Source organism: Pelobates fuscus, chromosome 2 (assembly GCF_036172605.1).
Source record: "Pelobates fuscus isolate aPelFus1 chromosome 2, aPelFus1.pri, whole genome shotgun sequence".
NCBI lineage: Eukaryota > Metazoa > Chordata > Amphibia > Anura > Pelobatidae > Pelobates > Pelobates fuscus.
Genome location: NC_086318.1, coordinates 318814781 through 318830685, shown reverse-complemented (window position 1 = coordinate 318830685; position 15905 = coordinate 318814781). Strand labels below are relative to the sequence as shown.

General features: G+C 39.2%; 1 protein-coding gene across 3 annotated transcripts in view; it reads right to left on the bottom strand.

Moving 5' to 3' along the window:
- The window catches only part of SCML4 (Scm polycomb group protein like 4), a 129536-nt gene that overhangs the window by 27708 nt on the left and 85923 nt on the right, over positions 1 to 15905 (bottom strand). For 2 of the 3 annotated variants that reach the window (XM_063443534.1, XM_063443536.1), the window contains exons 3-4: positions 8335 to 8454; positions 4570 to 4699 (exon numbers count right to left, since the gene is read on the bottom strand). In XM_063443534.1, the coding sequence (XP_063299604.1) occupies positions 4570 to 4699; positions 8335 to 8454 (250 nt within the window). The remainder of the gene's footprint in view (positions 1 to 4569; positions 4700 to 8334; positions 8455 to 15905) is intronic. The other variant, XM_063443537.1, reaches the window with a different exon arrangement.

The window sequence follows — 15905 nt, the reverse complement described above, 5'->3', positions numbered from 1 at the left end:
GGGGTGTTATTCAGAGACTTTTGGCAGATAATAGTGTTACAATGTCAGTATTGATAAATTTGAAAGAATATACCGTATTTTTCGCTCCATAAGACGCACCTCACCATAAGACGCACCTAGTTTTTAGAGGAAGAAACCCAGAAAAAAAATATTCTGAACAAACTGTCCCATAGTGTTTCTTACTATGGGACAGTTTGTACAGAATATTTTTTTTCTCCCCTGTCCCATAGTGTCCCCCCCTCCCATAGTCTTCTCCTCTCTCCCATAGTCTTCATCCACCCCCTCCCCATAGACTTCATCCACCCTCTCCCCATAGACTTCATCCCCCCCCCTCCCCATAGACTTCATCCCCCCCCCTCCCCATAGACTTAATCCCCCCCTCCCCATAGACTTCATCCCCCCCCTCCCCATAGACTTCATCCCCCCCTCCCCATAGACTTCATCCCCCCCCCTCCCCATAGACTTCATCCCCCCCCCTCCCCATAGACTTCATCCCCCCCCCTCCCCATAGACTTCATCCCCCCCCCTCCCCATAGACTTCATCCCCCCCCCTCCCCATAGACTTCATCCCCCCCCTCCCCATAGACTTCATCCCCCCCCTCCCCATAGACTTCATCCCCCCCCCTCCCCATAGACTTCATCCCCCCCCTCCCCATAGACTTCATCCCCCCCCCATATTCTTCTCTCCCATACTGTCCCCCTCCCCTTGTCCCATAATTACTTACCTGTCTTGCAGCGTTGGCCGGCAGCACAGGGCGCACCGCGGTAGTGGAACTTGAATTTCATGTTCCGGTTTCCGGCGGGACTGAAAGGAAGTGCGCACTCAGCTTGTGCACACTTCCTTTCAGTCCCGCCGGAAACCGGAACATGAAATTCAAGTTCCACTACCGCGGTGCGCCCTGTGCTGCCGGCCAACGCTGCAAGACAGGTAAGTAAAACTTCATATTCGCTCCATAAGACGCACAGACATTTCCCCTCACTTTTGAGGGGGAAAAATGTGCGTCTTATGGAGCGAAAAATACGGTATGTTTTGAAATCGCAATATCCTACTTGTACCTATAGCCCTATAACTTGCAAAAAAAAAGCAAAAAAGCATGTAAACACTGGGTATTTTAAAACTCAGGACAATATTTTTAATCTATTTAGCAGTTTTTTTTTATTCGCTTTTGTAGATGAGTAAAAGATTTTTCAAGTAAAAGTAAAAAAAACATGTATTTTTTTAAATTTTTCATCATATTTGTTTGTTTTTTAAAATTAAATTACATGAGATTATATAAATAATGGTATGTAAAGAAAGCCTTTTTTGTCCTGAAAAAAACAATATATAATTTGTATAGGAACAGTAAATGAGAGAGCGGAAAATTACAGCTAGACACAAACACCACAAAAGTGTAAAAAGAGGCCTGGTCACAAATGTACAACATCGCAAAAACAGTCCAGTCCTTAAGGGGTTAAAGTTGTTTCACAAAAACATGAGAGACTGCATCCATGGTTTCATTGAATATGGATACATTAAGCTGTAGAGGTTATAGTGGGTGGTGGCCCTTTCAGGGAGTTATCCGATGATAATTGCTGGAGGTCTGTATTTGCTACACCTGCCTTGAGCCCACTGATTATCTTTAAATAAACAGCAATGTCATTGTCAGACCCATTAATTTTTCACTTTTTTTTGCAATGTTATGCAATTTATTGTTTAAAATATTTTTTTTCACACAATCTACAATCCAAACCCAATAATGACAAACAAAAGTTAGATTTTTAACAGCACTGCAAATATATTAAACAGCAAAAAATGAAATATTACATTGACAAGTATTCAGATCTTTAAAGGGACACTATAAGCACCAAATCTTCAGTTCTAAATTCCAGTGCGGTATCTGCCATTTATTAATTACATCACTTTGTTTACACAGCCCTAGTGACACATCCCTGTATATGACTCAGACAGTCTTCCTAAACACTTCCTGTAAAGAGAGATCTAATGTTTAAACTTCCTTTATTGCAATTTTTGTTTAATTTAGGATTTTTATTCCCTGCTTTGTTGATAGCTTTCTAGAACCTGCAGGAGTCACCTGTGCGTGATAAAAATTCAATTTACAGAACAGGAGATAATTTCTAAAGTAACACACCAAGTAGATTGAAAATTAAAACCATTTTGTTTTCATGCAGGCTGTATCAATCACAGCCAGGGGAGGTGTGGCTAGAGCTGCATAAACAGAAACAAAAGTGATTTAACTCCTAATTGGCAGAGAATTGGGCAGAGACACTGGAGTAGCTTGATCTATACACCCAAACTGCTTCATTACACTAAAGTTGTTTTAATGCTTAGAGTATCCCTTTAAAGTGATCTGTCACCTCAAACTTACATTTCTTGTATTGTTTCCTCCTATTGTTTCTTCCTATCTGATCTATTTCTCTTTAAAACATAAGGCAAAGTAGGGAGTACTTTGACTTATGTATTTTTCCTACACATGACAATTGTGACAAAAGGGTGGATTTTAAGGCATACGACAAGCTTCACTTTCTTTGTCATTTAACAAAGGGTGACGCTTGCCTTAAGCTCCACCCTTTGTCAAGATTGGGAAGTGTAGGAAAATTACATAAGACAAAGTAGTCCTTACTTTGTCTTATGTTTTAAAGAGAAATAGATAAGAAATGAAAAAGAGAAGAAAAGATCCTAAATGACGAAGAGGCGAGGAAACAATAGGAGGAAGGAAAGTTAGAGATGACAGAGCCACTGTAAAGGACAGCTGCCACCAAAATGTATTTTTTATAAGAATCCTTGTAGCATGTAATGAAAAGATATGGCATTTTTAAAAATTAAATGTATGCAAAAATACCTGCAAATCAGGTCCCTGCATTCATAGAACACTGGATCCCTCTAGCATATTCATATGCCTCTGGCTGGTAGTGTCTGATTGTTAGCCTCCTGTTTCACTTCCTGCACATAGTGGTAATGTCATCAGGGATCACCCTGTGTGGTCTTTTAACCAGGGCTGTAACAGGGTCATTCACAAAACACTGGATTCTGTCTCAATGGACAAAATCCAGGGAAAACTATTGGCAAATGCAGTCAGGATTTGGTCGGTTCTACCAATTCTGCAACATTGGTTTGGATGATTTCGGAAAATCATTTTAACATCTCAACTAATTTGCACCACCGAAATCACATGGTGTCTGGTGATAAACCAAATGCATCTGGCAGATTTCCCGTTCACAAATTATCATTATTAAATGTTTAAGTGAATAATAATTGAAAAAACAATTTGCCCCTTGGCAGCGCTAGGAGCCAGAGGGCAAACAGTGAAACAACTTTGGCAGCGTGAGAGTTAATTATGCAACAGGCCAGCGCCACTTGAAAATCGTAAAAAAATGAATTAATTAAAATCCTATGGGGTCACTAAGACCGCATACTGCTGTAATGGAGGTATTTTACCTGCACCTGCCAATGTCTACTAAACAATAAAACTAGCGACTAGGCAGCCATTGATGAACCGAAAGGGGGGAGACCTAGTGTCCTCTCAGCTGGCCCATCAATGCCGGCAGGTGGGGGCACTAATAAGTATAAGGGGGGGGGGGCTAGTGTCCCCTTCCCCGACGCATGTAAGCATGTGTTGTCCCTATTCACTATAATAGAGCCTCCACACATGCTGACGGGTGGAGGCCCAAATATTTGTAATAAAGGGGTGAACTAAGTACCTCATATTATAAATAATAGACTACCCTCAGTGGCATGGGAGGGGTCCCCTTCCCAGTTTCTAGTGACTATGGCTGCCCAGTTGCTAGTTTTATTAGACATGCCCCAACTTGCCGGATGGCCAGCTGCCAAACAATTAACCCTCACACTGCCAAGGGTGATTTACTGTTTGCCCTCAGGCTTCTAGCTATAAGAAGTGAGTTTTTATTTGTGAATGGGAAATGTACTGGATTCATTCGTTTTATCACTGGCTACCATGAGGTAATTTCCTGTGAAATTTTTGCTGTAAATTGGTTCAGATGTGGAAATCATTGATTTTCCAAACTAATCCGAACCAATGTTACAGAATTGGTCAGACCGACCGAATCCTGACTTTAGTAAAATTGTGAATTGCAAATGCGGATGGAATTTGGTCGTTAAGTGGATAACCCTGTTACAGTCCTGCACAAGAGGCGTTGGCTGATGAAATCATGCAGGGAGTAAAGCAGGAGCACAACGGTCAGATTCTACATCAGTCCGACAGAAGGTGAATGAATATGGCAGAGGGAGTAGGGACCAGGTTTTCAGGTATTTTTACATATACTTGCCATTTCTTTTCATGAAATTCTGCAAGGTTTCTTATAAAAATAAAAATAAAACAAATTCTGGTGACATTTGCCCTTTAACACAATACTCGTTACTCTAAACTAGTAATCATATTGCATTACTAGAAAGTAAGGGTGACAAAGAATTAATGGTAAATTAATCTCAATCTATGTTCTGCTACTTGCTACTTGTCCATAATAAGGGGCTATAAACCCCAACAGCTTCAGTTTCAGTAACTAGGAGGAAGATAAGAATTCCTGTTTTTGACATACAACAAGTGTGTATACCTGTAAGGGCCTGTGGCACAGCAGAGTTGGGCACAGTAGCTGCATCTTGAGGAATGGAACTAATGTCTGGTTCTGGTGTGCTGCGAGGAGGCGAAATTGCTAACGGAGTCATTACGACGCGTGACTTCAGCTGCAAAACAGAATGTACATGTTAAGCGATATATTATCCAACTACACCAGAAAACTGAGCACGGTAGCAAATCATGTGTATTACATAGTATTATTGTACTGAATATTGTTAATTGTCACTGCACAATGCTAAACTTGTATTACTGTTATACACAAAATTAATAGATTAATATTGTTTGAAGGAATACTCTAAGCACCAAAGCAACTTTAGTTTAATAACGTATGTTTTAGTGTATACATCTTGCCCTTGCATTCTCTCTGCTCAGTTCTCTGCTTTTTGGGAGTTAAATCACTTTTGTTTCTGTTTATGTAGCCTGAGGCACACCTACTCTGGCTGTGACTCAAATTCAACATGAAAAAAAATGGTTTCATTTTCAATCAGATGTGTAGCACAGTCTGTTTACTTTAGAAGTTTGTACCTCCTGCTCTGTTAATTGAACTTTAATCACACACAGGGGGCTCCTGCAGTCTCTATTAAATAATAAATTCTAAATTAAACACAGTTGGCAAAAAGGGAAATAAAAAACTATCTATATGACAGGGAATGTACAGAGAGATTGTGGGAGGTGTGGCTAAATCTGCATAAACCAAGTTTTTTGTTTTTTTTTTAAACTCCTATATAGCAGAGAATTAAGCAGTGGAACTCCAGGGGTATGATCAATACACTAAAACCCCTTCATTAAGCTAAAGTTGATTTGGTGCTTAGAGTGTCCCTTTTAGGAAAATGCATTTTTGCACTGCAACTGGCTTTATTGAGTTTACAGTATTGTATGTTTATAAGATAATTGGGTAGAATTTCGCACATTTACACAGATAAATTCTACAAACTTCATCAAGCTGGAATGAAGTGATATGAACTCTACAATAAATAACTAACTAAATAATGTGGTTTTTCTATTAACCGCCAACCGCATATACACTATGTTCTGTTCTAGCCTGAAAAGAAAGCCAGGAGGTCTTATTCTGCACAACGAAACACAGTGCAGGGGTTTATTTGGAAAGCATCAAAAATAATTGGGCAGTAGATGACGGGGTATGATAACTTTTTGTTAGCAGTGTCTTAGTTCCATGCAATCTTCAAGTGGGAGCATATATTACTAACTGTTGGCTATATACTGGTTATGCAATTGTAAACATGTGTATAATATGAATTCTAGATTTTGAATATAGTATCCTTATTATATAGTTGGAATTAATTATTTCATATATTCCACTAGGGATCGACCGATTATCGGTTTTGCCGATATTATCGGCCGTTATTCAGATTTTTTGTAAATATCGGTATCGGCCGATAATCACCAGCAATACCGATAATGAATTAAGCGGCCGACTTGGGGCGCACCAGCCTGGAGGGGTGCTAGATCGGAGTGACTGGCAGGAGGTGGGCGCACAGCGGTCCCTCCTGCCAGGTACTCTGTGTTGCGTGGCGAGCAGAACAGTGCGCACTTCGGTACAGGAACTTATGTTTCCTGTCCCCGGCTGGACTGAAAGGAAGTGCTCAGGAGAGAGCACTTCCTGTCAGTCCGACCGGGTTCAGGAGACTGAATCTCCTGTACCGCAGTGCACACTGCTCCGCTCGGCCATGCTACCAGGAGACACACCGCGGAGCGGGGACCAAGGAGGGGAGAGAGGATCACTATGGGATGGTGGTGGTAGAACACTATGGGACAGAGGGTGGGGGTGGTAAGAAACACTATGGGGGTGGTAAGGAACACTATAAGGGAGGGGGGATGGAAAGGAACACTATGTAAGGTGGGGTGGTAAGGAACACTATGGGACAGGGGAGGGGGGGAGAACACTATTAGACATGGAAGGGGGTGAAGAACACTATGGGACAGGGATAGGGGGTGCAGAACACTATGGGACAGGGATAGGGGGTGCAGAACACTATGGGACAGGGGAGAGGGGTGAAGAACACTATGGGACAGGGAAGGGGTGAAAAACACTAGGGGGAGAGAGGGACATTAAGGAAGGACACTAAGGTACAAGGGAGGAAAGGGAAAAGGAACACTGGGGTAGGGGTGGGTCCACTAAAAGAGAAGGGAGAGGAACAGGGGAATGGGGAAGGGGGTCACTAAGAGACAGGTAAGGGAGGCACTAAGAGACAGGTAAGGGGTGGGGAGGAGGGGAGTTCCTACCACACATATTTACACACAAACACACTGCATCCACTACACAAACACACACACTGAAACCACTAACCACACTGCATCCACTACACAAACACACACACAAACACTGAATCCACTAGCCACACTGCATCCACTACACAAACAAGCACACTGCATCCACTATACAAACACTCACACACTGCATTCACTACCCACACTGCATCCACTACACAAACAAACACATTGCATCCACTACACACACACTGCATTTACTAATCAAATACTCTCACTGTATCCACTACACACACATATAAATATTCTTGAAAACATAAAATATGACTGGCATGTATATTTTGTGCATTTACCACTTAATAAAAAAAAGATTTGCAAAAAAAAAATAATTCAGTAAATGTACAGAATATCGGTAAGCTATCGGCCTGAAAGTTCACAGATTATCGGTATCGGCTCTAAAAAATCAATATCGGTCGATCCCTATATTCCACACCAAAAAAGAGCACACTTTACTGATGGACCAAATGTTAATGTAGCAAACAAATATTCTCTTGTATGCTCATTTAAGGACAGTAGGTATCCCCACCACATGAAATAATCAATACTATTGTAATGTGTCTGTTTCCAAGGACCACAAATTAAGATGGATTAGACAATTACATTGTGGTGGCAGTCATGTGTGACTTGTGGCAAGTTAAATATATTCAAGATAATATTGTATGATTCAATTTTGAAAAACGTAATTTGTCCTCTCTACGGGATTGGTGTAATATGCTACTTTAAGATAGCATTAGGAGAAACGTGAACAATGAGAATGTGCAAATATACTGTCTTAACCATCACTCGGAACTTAAAATCTTAATATTAACAGAAGCAATGCTACCCATTTATCATTTTAAATGTAAGAAAGTTATTATCATCTTTTTGTTTCTGCTCTCAATTGAGTTATATTTTGAATTCAGCCACAGACAAATCAGCATAACCGACAATGACTGGGAAATTTCAGAGAAATGACAAAGTAAGTCCTAAGATTTTGTATCGCACGTTGGTCATGTCGAATCAGCTGAGATAAAATACTACTAACAATCAGCAAGGTTTTAGTAGGCAAGTAACACATAGCCTATATTATCTTATTTATTTTATTTACTTAGTGGCATTCTTTTTTTTCCCCTTTTATTGTAAGTGCTTAACGCTGAATTTGCAATAACTTACAAATTTGCAAGAGAATTACGTTGAAGTATTTTAATATTTCTGCATGCTTGTAATGAAATTATGATAATGTTTGTTTAATTGAATGTTTACAGTTATATATTGGGTTGTCCCAAAGCTTATTAATAAAAAAAAAAAAAAAATAAAAAAAAAATAAAACAACTTGTTTGATAGATAGTATAAATGAGAAACTCATTTATTAAATGAAATCTTCAAACACATCACACTCTGGCCTAATCTGGATGAAAATGTTCCATGTAAAGACAAAAGGTTGGTGTATCCTAAATAAAAATCAGATACTCACACTCCGAAGATGCAATGCTTGAAGATTTATTGTGAGGGCATGCAGAGACATACAACGTTTCGGGTTCCTTATGGACCCTTCATCGGGTAGGGTGAACAGTGGTACAGGAGCTCTTATATACTAAAACATAAGTGAGAACAATGCTATCAGTTCCCGATCGGATACACCACCCTTTTCGTCTTTACAGTTACTATCTATATGTTGAGAAACATTTCGGTGAGTATCAGAGTTTGTTACATTTTATGATACTTTAATATGCTAATTCAAATATTTTTATTCATGGAAATATACATGTGCTTTCCATTTGGTATAAATTATTTTATAAACGGTGATAATTGTCCTTTTTATTGATCAACTCCCAATATTGACATTGAGTCTCGAAGAATATAAACACTCCATTAATTTCATGGTGAAGCTGACTCTCATCAACACAAGTTTTGACTATGGCATCTACATAATATAATGTATATTTTCCAGATATCAATCATCAAAGGTTCTGTTTCCGGTGCTTGATTGATTATCTGGTTTTAATTTCGTTCTGTTCTGCTCTATAATTCTTCTCCCTTAGCTATGAAAGTACAGGTTTATTTGAAATTGAGTCCTCGATGATGAAACACATATATTGCCTATAGTAGTGCAAGCTTTCTAAGGTTTCCCTACTGCATTTAACATCTATAACTGAGCATAATAAAATATATCTTTATATATGAGACTTTCAGTGAATTTAGGACACATTTGCCAAACTGTTGACATTGAAACTAATGTTCCTATACAGTTGGGCCATATATATTCAACGTCAATGCTACAATCACTATTGTACAACAACTCAGTAAACTTCAATTAGAAAGACCAACTACTGTTTTAAATTGTTTTTTTTTTTTTTTAAATTTTCAGAAAATAAAGCAGACAGATTGCAAAATAGATTTTAAAAATAACACACGAACATGTCTGTACACCGCTGACATCTGGAAAATTAGTGACTCGTCCTCATTTACCTGAACACAACACATAGGTGGAACCTATGTTATGAGCATATGCTAGAATCGAGGTTAGCAATATTACAGTTAGACTTATTTTCACAAAAATGTACGTTAGCATGCATGAGAAAACCACTGACTTTAACAGTATACCAATGGAATGTAACTTAACATCGTGAGATATTTCCATCTCCTTAACTTCATTAAAAGAAAATAATTCTACAGAAATCTATAACGTTAAAGTATGATAATTCATAATATGTGTCTTTTTTATTTGTTCCTGAAAAAGGCAGACAATTCTCACTCATAAAGAATTATATACAACCTCAATAATAGGGGCAGATTTGTTCAATAGATATTGAAAGTGTATGGTATCGACCAGGCATTTGTCTATTTTAGGCAAAATTACTGAGCTGATAAGATAACCTAGTTGGAATTTTCCTGTTGTCTGTTTTGGACTACATTTTGCCAAAATTTTAGTTCAATTCTTAGACAATTTAGAAAATAAACCAATACCATATAGTCAAAAAGTTACTTCTCTGGAGTATTTGAAAATATTGATTAAGAGAATAAGATGGAATTCAATGGGAGGTTGAATAAGCAGGAGCTTGACCGGGTAATTTACTATGGTGAGAATTCAAAGTGAATTTCACTGAACTTTCCTTATAGAGATTCACTGATTCAATTCATCTCTATGAGGAGATGCTGATTGGCCAGGGCTGTGTTTGAATCATGCTGGCTCTGCCCCTGATCTGCCTCTTTGTCAGTCTCAGCCAATCCTATGGGGAAGCACTGTGATTGGATCAGGCTACCACTTCTGATGAACTGCTTGTTTTTTTGAGTCTAACAGCATGCAGAGTTACAGCTTCAGGCTTGAATACAGTAAGATGTTGCTATATTTATGGAGGCATGAGGGGTCCAGGGGGACTAGATGGTGGTTTTAACACTACAGGGTCAGGAATACATGTTTGTATTCCTGACCCTATAGTGATCCTTTAAATGTAAAATTCACTTTGAATTTACCTTGAATTCTCAGTTTAGTGAATAACCCTGCTAAAGTTGCTGATAATACGAAACTATGAAAAAAATAATGTGTTACCTGCTGTAGGAAGTAATAAAAAAATGTATGTTTTCTTGCACATTTTTAGAAATATGTAGAAAATGTATTTTAAGTGGTTTCCACAGAATTTACAATAACTTGCACATTTACTAGAGAATTACATGGAACCATGATAATGTTTGTTTAATTTAATTTATATATTTATGTTTTGGGTTGTCCCAAAGCTTGTTAATAATAAATCAAACACGTTGTTTTATATATATTTTAAATAACAAACTCATATAGTAGGTGAAATCTCTAAACCTATCACACTGGAATAATCTGGATGAAAACACACAATGTGAAAAAACAAAAAGACGGTGTATGCAGTAAATCCTAAATATAAAATCGGATATGCACACACCGAAGATGAAATTACTAATGCTACACTGGTGACCTGATTATTCAACCTGTAGAGAGTACAGTCCACATCGAGCCCAAATTCCATGGGGTCACCGTTAAGATGCTTCATTGAACATGATGAACTGTTAAAAGGATTTTTTATGCGTTATCTATTGATCACCATAACCCACAACAATAAAAGGTACATTTTCCTTTTATTGTTTGAATAACATAGAGATTCTTCCAACGTGGTGACTTTCAATATTACAATGTTACAACTGTAGTTCCAAGCCTCTATATCTGAGCCACTGTACTAAGAATTTTTGTCTGCAGCTAAAATACTATGATTAATTAATATCTGTATAAGAGAAAAATGGGTTTGCTGGACCCACGTGATACATGAATTGCTTGTTTTTCTTACAAGAAATATGCAAAGGTAAAAAGCAACAACATAAATACATATATAGTCAACCACATAATATACCATTTTAGGGAATGCGTTGTAAGATTTTGTTTGCTAATCGTTGTTGAAAATAATCCATTGTGGGTTCTACTGAATACTTTGTACACAATCTCTACTAAAAAATAAATATATCAAACAATGCAGTTGTGCAGACATAAATTTTAAATTGCATATCTGGGGATTCTATGAGCCTTTAACATTCATGTCTTGGATGAATCGTAATTTTAATATACTTTTAGTTAAGAGGGATTGAGGCTTTGAGGTCACAGAGAATGACTAGGAAAATATAAGATGCAGGGGGAATAGTCCTTGGAGAACTAATGTTGATTTTAGAGATTAAGTTTTGTCGCCATGGTGATGGAACTATTGAAAGCATCATGGCTTCCCTAGTCATGATTAGTTCTAATAAGCTGTTTGAATAATCTGTGACATTTAGAAAGGGCTGATAACAGCCAGAATCGTCAGAGTGGATGTTGTAAAGGGAGAAACAATTTGCAAAATTAATCAAGTGAGCACACTGAAATTCCCTGAGCTGTGAAGACTGTGAGCAGATGGATAATATTTAGAAGCTAAGGAAAATGTATGAAAAGCAACAACAATGAGGGAAATAGCATTGGGGCGAAAGAGATTATTAATAAAGCTAAGCTAAAATAGAATATTTTTTATTATTTTTTACATTATTAGATTATACCTATAAATAATTGTACATATAAATGAATATCTCTTTTCCGTGCAAATCTGGTTGAAGCTTATACTCAGCATCTTTAAAAACCTTTAACCCCTTAAGGACCAAACTTCTGGAATAAAAGGGAATCATCAGGGATCGAGTCCTGCAGGAACGCGTGGGAACGGCGTTCCTGCACTTTTTTTAGAGCAGGAACGCCGTTCCCGTTTGTGGTCCTGCAGGCACTCAGGGGGCAGCAAAAAATGCCGCCCCCAAATGCCCCTGTGTTTCCCCTGTCATGGGAGGCCCAAGAGCTGTGTTCTCTCTGCTCCCTCTCGCCGCGCGCCGTTTGCTGATGCCGGGAGCCGGAATATGACGTCATTTCCGGCCCCCGGCATCAGTAGACAGCCCGCGCGGCGAGAGGGAGCAGAGAACGCAGCTCCCTCGCCGCGGCTGACAGCGAGACAAGAGCCGGCCGCACTAAAGCCCCACTGGACCCCAGGGACAGGTCCACGCCAGCTCTCCAGGTAGGGAGGCTGGGTGGACATTTTTAATTTAAAAAAAAATATGCAATATGTGTGTGTCTGGGAGTGTATGTATGTATGTGTTTGTGTGTGTATGTGTCTGGGAGTGTATGTATGTATGTATGTGTTTGTGTGTGTATGTGTCTGGGAGTGTATGTGTCTGGGAGTGTGTGTCTGGGAGTGAGTGTGTGTGTCTGTGAGTGTATGTATGTGAGTGTGTGTGTCTGTGAGTGTATGTATGTGTGTGTGTATGTGTCTGGGAGTGAGTGTGTCTGGGAGTGTATGTATGTGTATGTGTCTGGGAGTGTGTGTATGTATGTGTATGTGTCTGGGAGTGTATGTGTGTGTGTATGCGTGTATGTGTGTGTGTATGTGCACCTGAGTGTGTGTGTACGTGTTTATATATGCATACAAGTTGTTGTTTTTTTTTGGTGGTGGAGTGGGGGTTGAACTCGAGTGAGTTCCCACACTTTATTCCCCAGGACTTGACCCCTGGGAATCATGACATGTCACACATGTCATGTGTCCTTAAGGGGTTAAGGTCTGACAAAGACCGACCTGGTAATGGAAAGCTACATCACATGTCACAAAGCTAGACACTATCTACAAAATACTCTGAGTCTGTTTCAGAAGTTCAAATTTGATCATAATCTTTCAAACAAAGACTTAAATTAACAATATGGTCACCCAAACGTATTCTCAATATAGAGGCATAAATGCGGTGTTCCTGCCTTCTTAACCCTGCAATGTAAAACATTGCCGTTTTCGAGAAATTGCAGGGATAACTCCGCCTTTAGTGGCTGTCCTACTGACAGCAACTAGAAGCATTTCTGCGGAACTGACCTAGTAAAACTCGCTTACTTGATGCGGAAGCCCCATAGGAAAGCAAAGACCCAATATCCTATGGGGAATTTTGACTGCGCACACAGCACTCGCTGCGCAGGCACATTAGGCCCACAATGCTTCTCTATGAAGAGCATTTGATTGGGACATCCAGAGTCTTCTCCGTGATGTCACCAGGGGAGGAGAGGACAACAGTACCTAGAGAGCTGTTCCTTTAACAATTTCCATGCTCATGGAGCATTGTTAAGCCTAGAGATGAACTAAAAAGGGATGTTTACTTAAAGGGACAGTTTAGGCACAATAACAGCTTAATCTAAATGATGCTAAGAGTCCCCCTGGAGAAATCTTACTTCAAAATGTTTGCAAAAAATGTGCCTCTTGCAAACCAGTTTTGTTAATGGGGAGTCACTGATTGGCTGGGAGCGAAAATGACATTTCAGAAGACGGACGCCCTGCTGGGTGGAGCTGAGACTTGCGCTGGAGGCATCTTTGAGGTAAACCGTATAAGAAGAGTTTAATCTCTTGAGGTAAGAGTGTGCCCTGGGGTGTCCTGGAACCACAACAACATAATTTAGACAAAGTTGGTGCCTGGAGTGTTCCTTTAAATATTTGTATTACAAAATGATACACACAGAAGCTAATAATAAAAAAATAACATTATTGTGGTTTCTTTCGAATCCTTTCATGAATGTAAATCCGTTCATCATTGCCTTACTATTGTACGTTCTCATAACTTTTGAAAATGGAGACAAAATTTTCCTTATTTTATTGTTTTGGTTTTTTTATTGTGCTTTCAGCAGTTGGACTGCATTTCCCATAAAGCTTTGTTAGTCACTTATTTTGTTATTCACTAAAATATATTTTCTTTTATAATGGACCACAGCTGGATGGAAGTTACTGACATCGTTGTAAAGTATATTACTAAAAAATTAATAGGAGGGAAACTTATATAAAGTTAACTGTATGCTATGGAAGAAATTGCAATGAATATATTTGGTTTTGGGTTTTTTAAACACTTTTTAAACTGTTTTGTCAATATTTATAGTAACAAAGTTTTTTTCACATTGACACTGACAGATTTTTCAGAGTTGTTTTGCCTGACACATTTCTAGCCTGGGAATTATTTTGGTATGTACTGCATAGATCATACTGGGCTTGTAATTATTGAATTTTACTTCAAATTCCAATTAGGATTTTTAGGAATTTGAATTTGGGTGCACATACAGAGGTCTATCTAAAAGGTCACATTTCCTGTGGGGTTTATGGAAAGTTTGTGCAATTAAGTGGAGGCTAGGCTGTGTGTGTGCTGAATGGGCTAGAAGGAGAAGACATGAGAATGTGTATGTTACAGGTACATTGTATGTGAATGTGTATGTCAGAAGTACATTCTAAAAAACAAAATAATGTTAGCTTAATGAAACTGTTTTGATGTTAAGATAATGCTCCTGCAGTTTCACTGCTTAAAGTGACACTATAGTCATCCAAACAACTTTGACTTAATGAAGCCGTTTTGGTGTATAGAGCATGCCCCTGCAGTATAACTGCTCAATTCTCTGCCATAATACAGACTGAGGGAGAGGGGGCTGGCAGAGATCTTACTTACCCGTCCTGCAGCTCCTGTCAGCTCCCTCCTCCTCCGCGCCGTCCGGTCAGCTCTTCTGTCAGCTCACACTGTAAGTCTCGCGAGAGCCGCGGCTTTCGCGAGACTTACACTGGGAGCTGACCGAGGTGCTGAACGGACGGCGCGGAGGAGGAGAGAGCTGACAGGAGCTGCAGGACGGGTAAGTAAGATCTCTGCCAGCCCCCTCTCCCTCAGTCTGTATTATGGCAATGCAAATTGCCATAATACAGACTATTGACTCGAGTATAAGCCGAGTTCTGGTTTTTCAGCACAAAAAATGTGCTGAAAAACTCGGCTTATACTCGAGTATATACGGTAACAAAAAATATGTGCATTGGTTGTCATTTACTTTCCAGTTTTGCTAGAGTGCACTTTGGGAAGCTTCCTGTAAGCTCAGATAATTAAAACATATTTTTTTCTGTTTTATTTTTTACATTTTTTTTTTGTTTGGTTTTAACAATAACCTGACTAGAGCCTGGAGAGCCATTTTAAGATTGTGTTGACGGCTTAAATAAGGTGGCGCGTGATCTGGATGAGTTGCAACACTCAGAACATGAGTCCTGGTACAATTTAATTGTATATGCTAGCTCAGAGGTAGGCAACCTTCAGCATTCCAGATATAATGCGTTAAATCCCATAACGCTCTAACAGCCATGTTGCTGACAAAGCATCAGGGGACATGTACTCCACAACATATGGAGTGCCAAAGGTTGACTACCTATGTTCTAGTTAATGGTTTGCCAGGTATGGAAACCTTCAATCTCCAGGTAAATCCTGGTGAATTTCTAGTAAAATTTACCTTCAGTTTCCTTTGCCCCGAGTGTTATAAGAGTACGTAGTTGATGTGCCAGTCTTTAGTATCAGTAGCTATTACAAGTCTTTTGTATCATCAGAGAGACTGCATCTATTGCGTGTTTCTCTCACCAAATATTAGATATAAGGACAGTTCCTGGAAAATTGAGTTTCCTTCTTAATGAAAGTCCTTAAATAAGGAGAAGCCCAACTTTTTTGCAACTTAGCTCTTATCCATCAATTCAA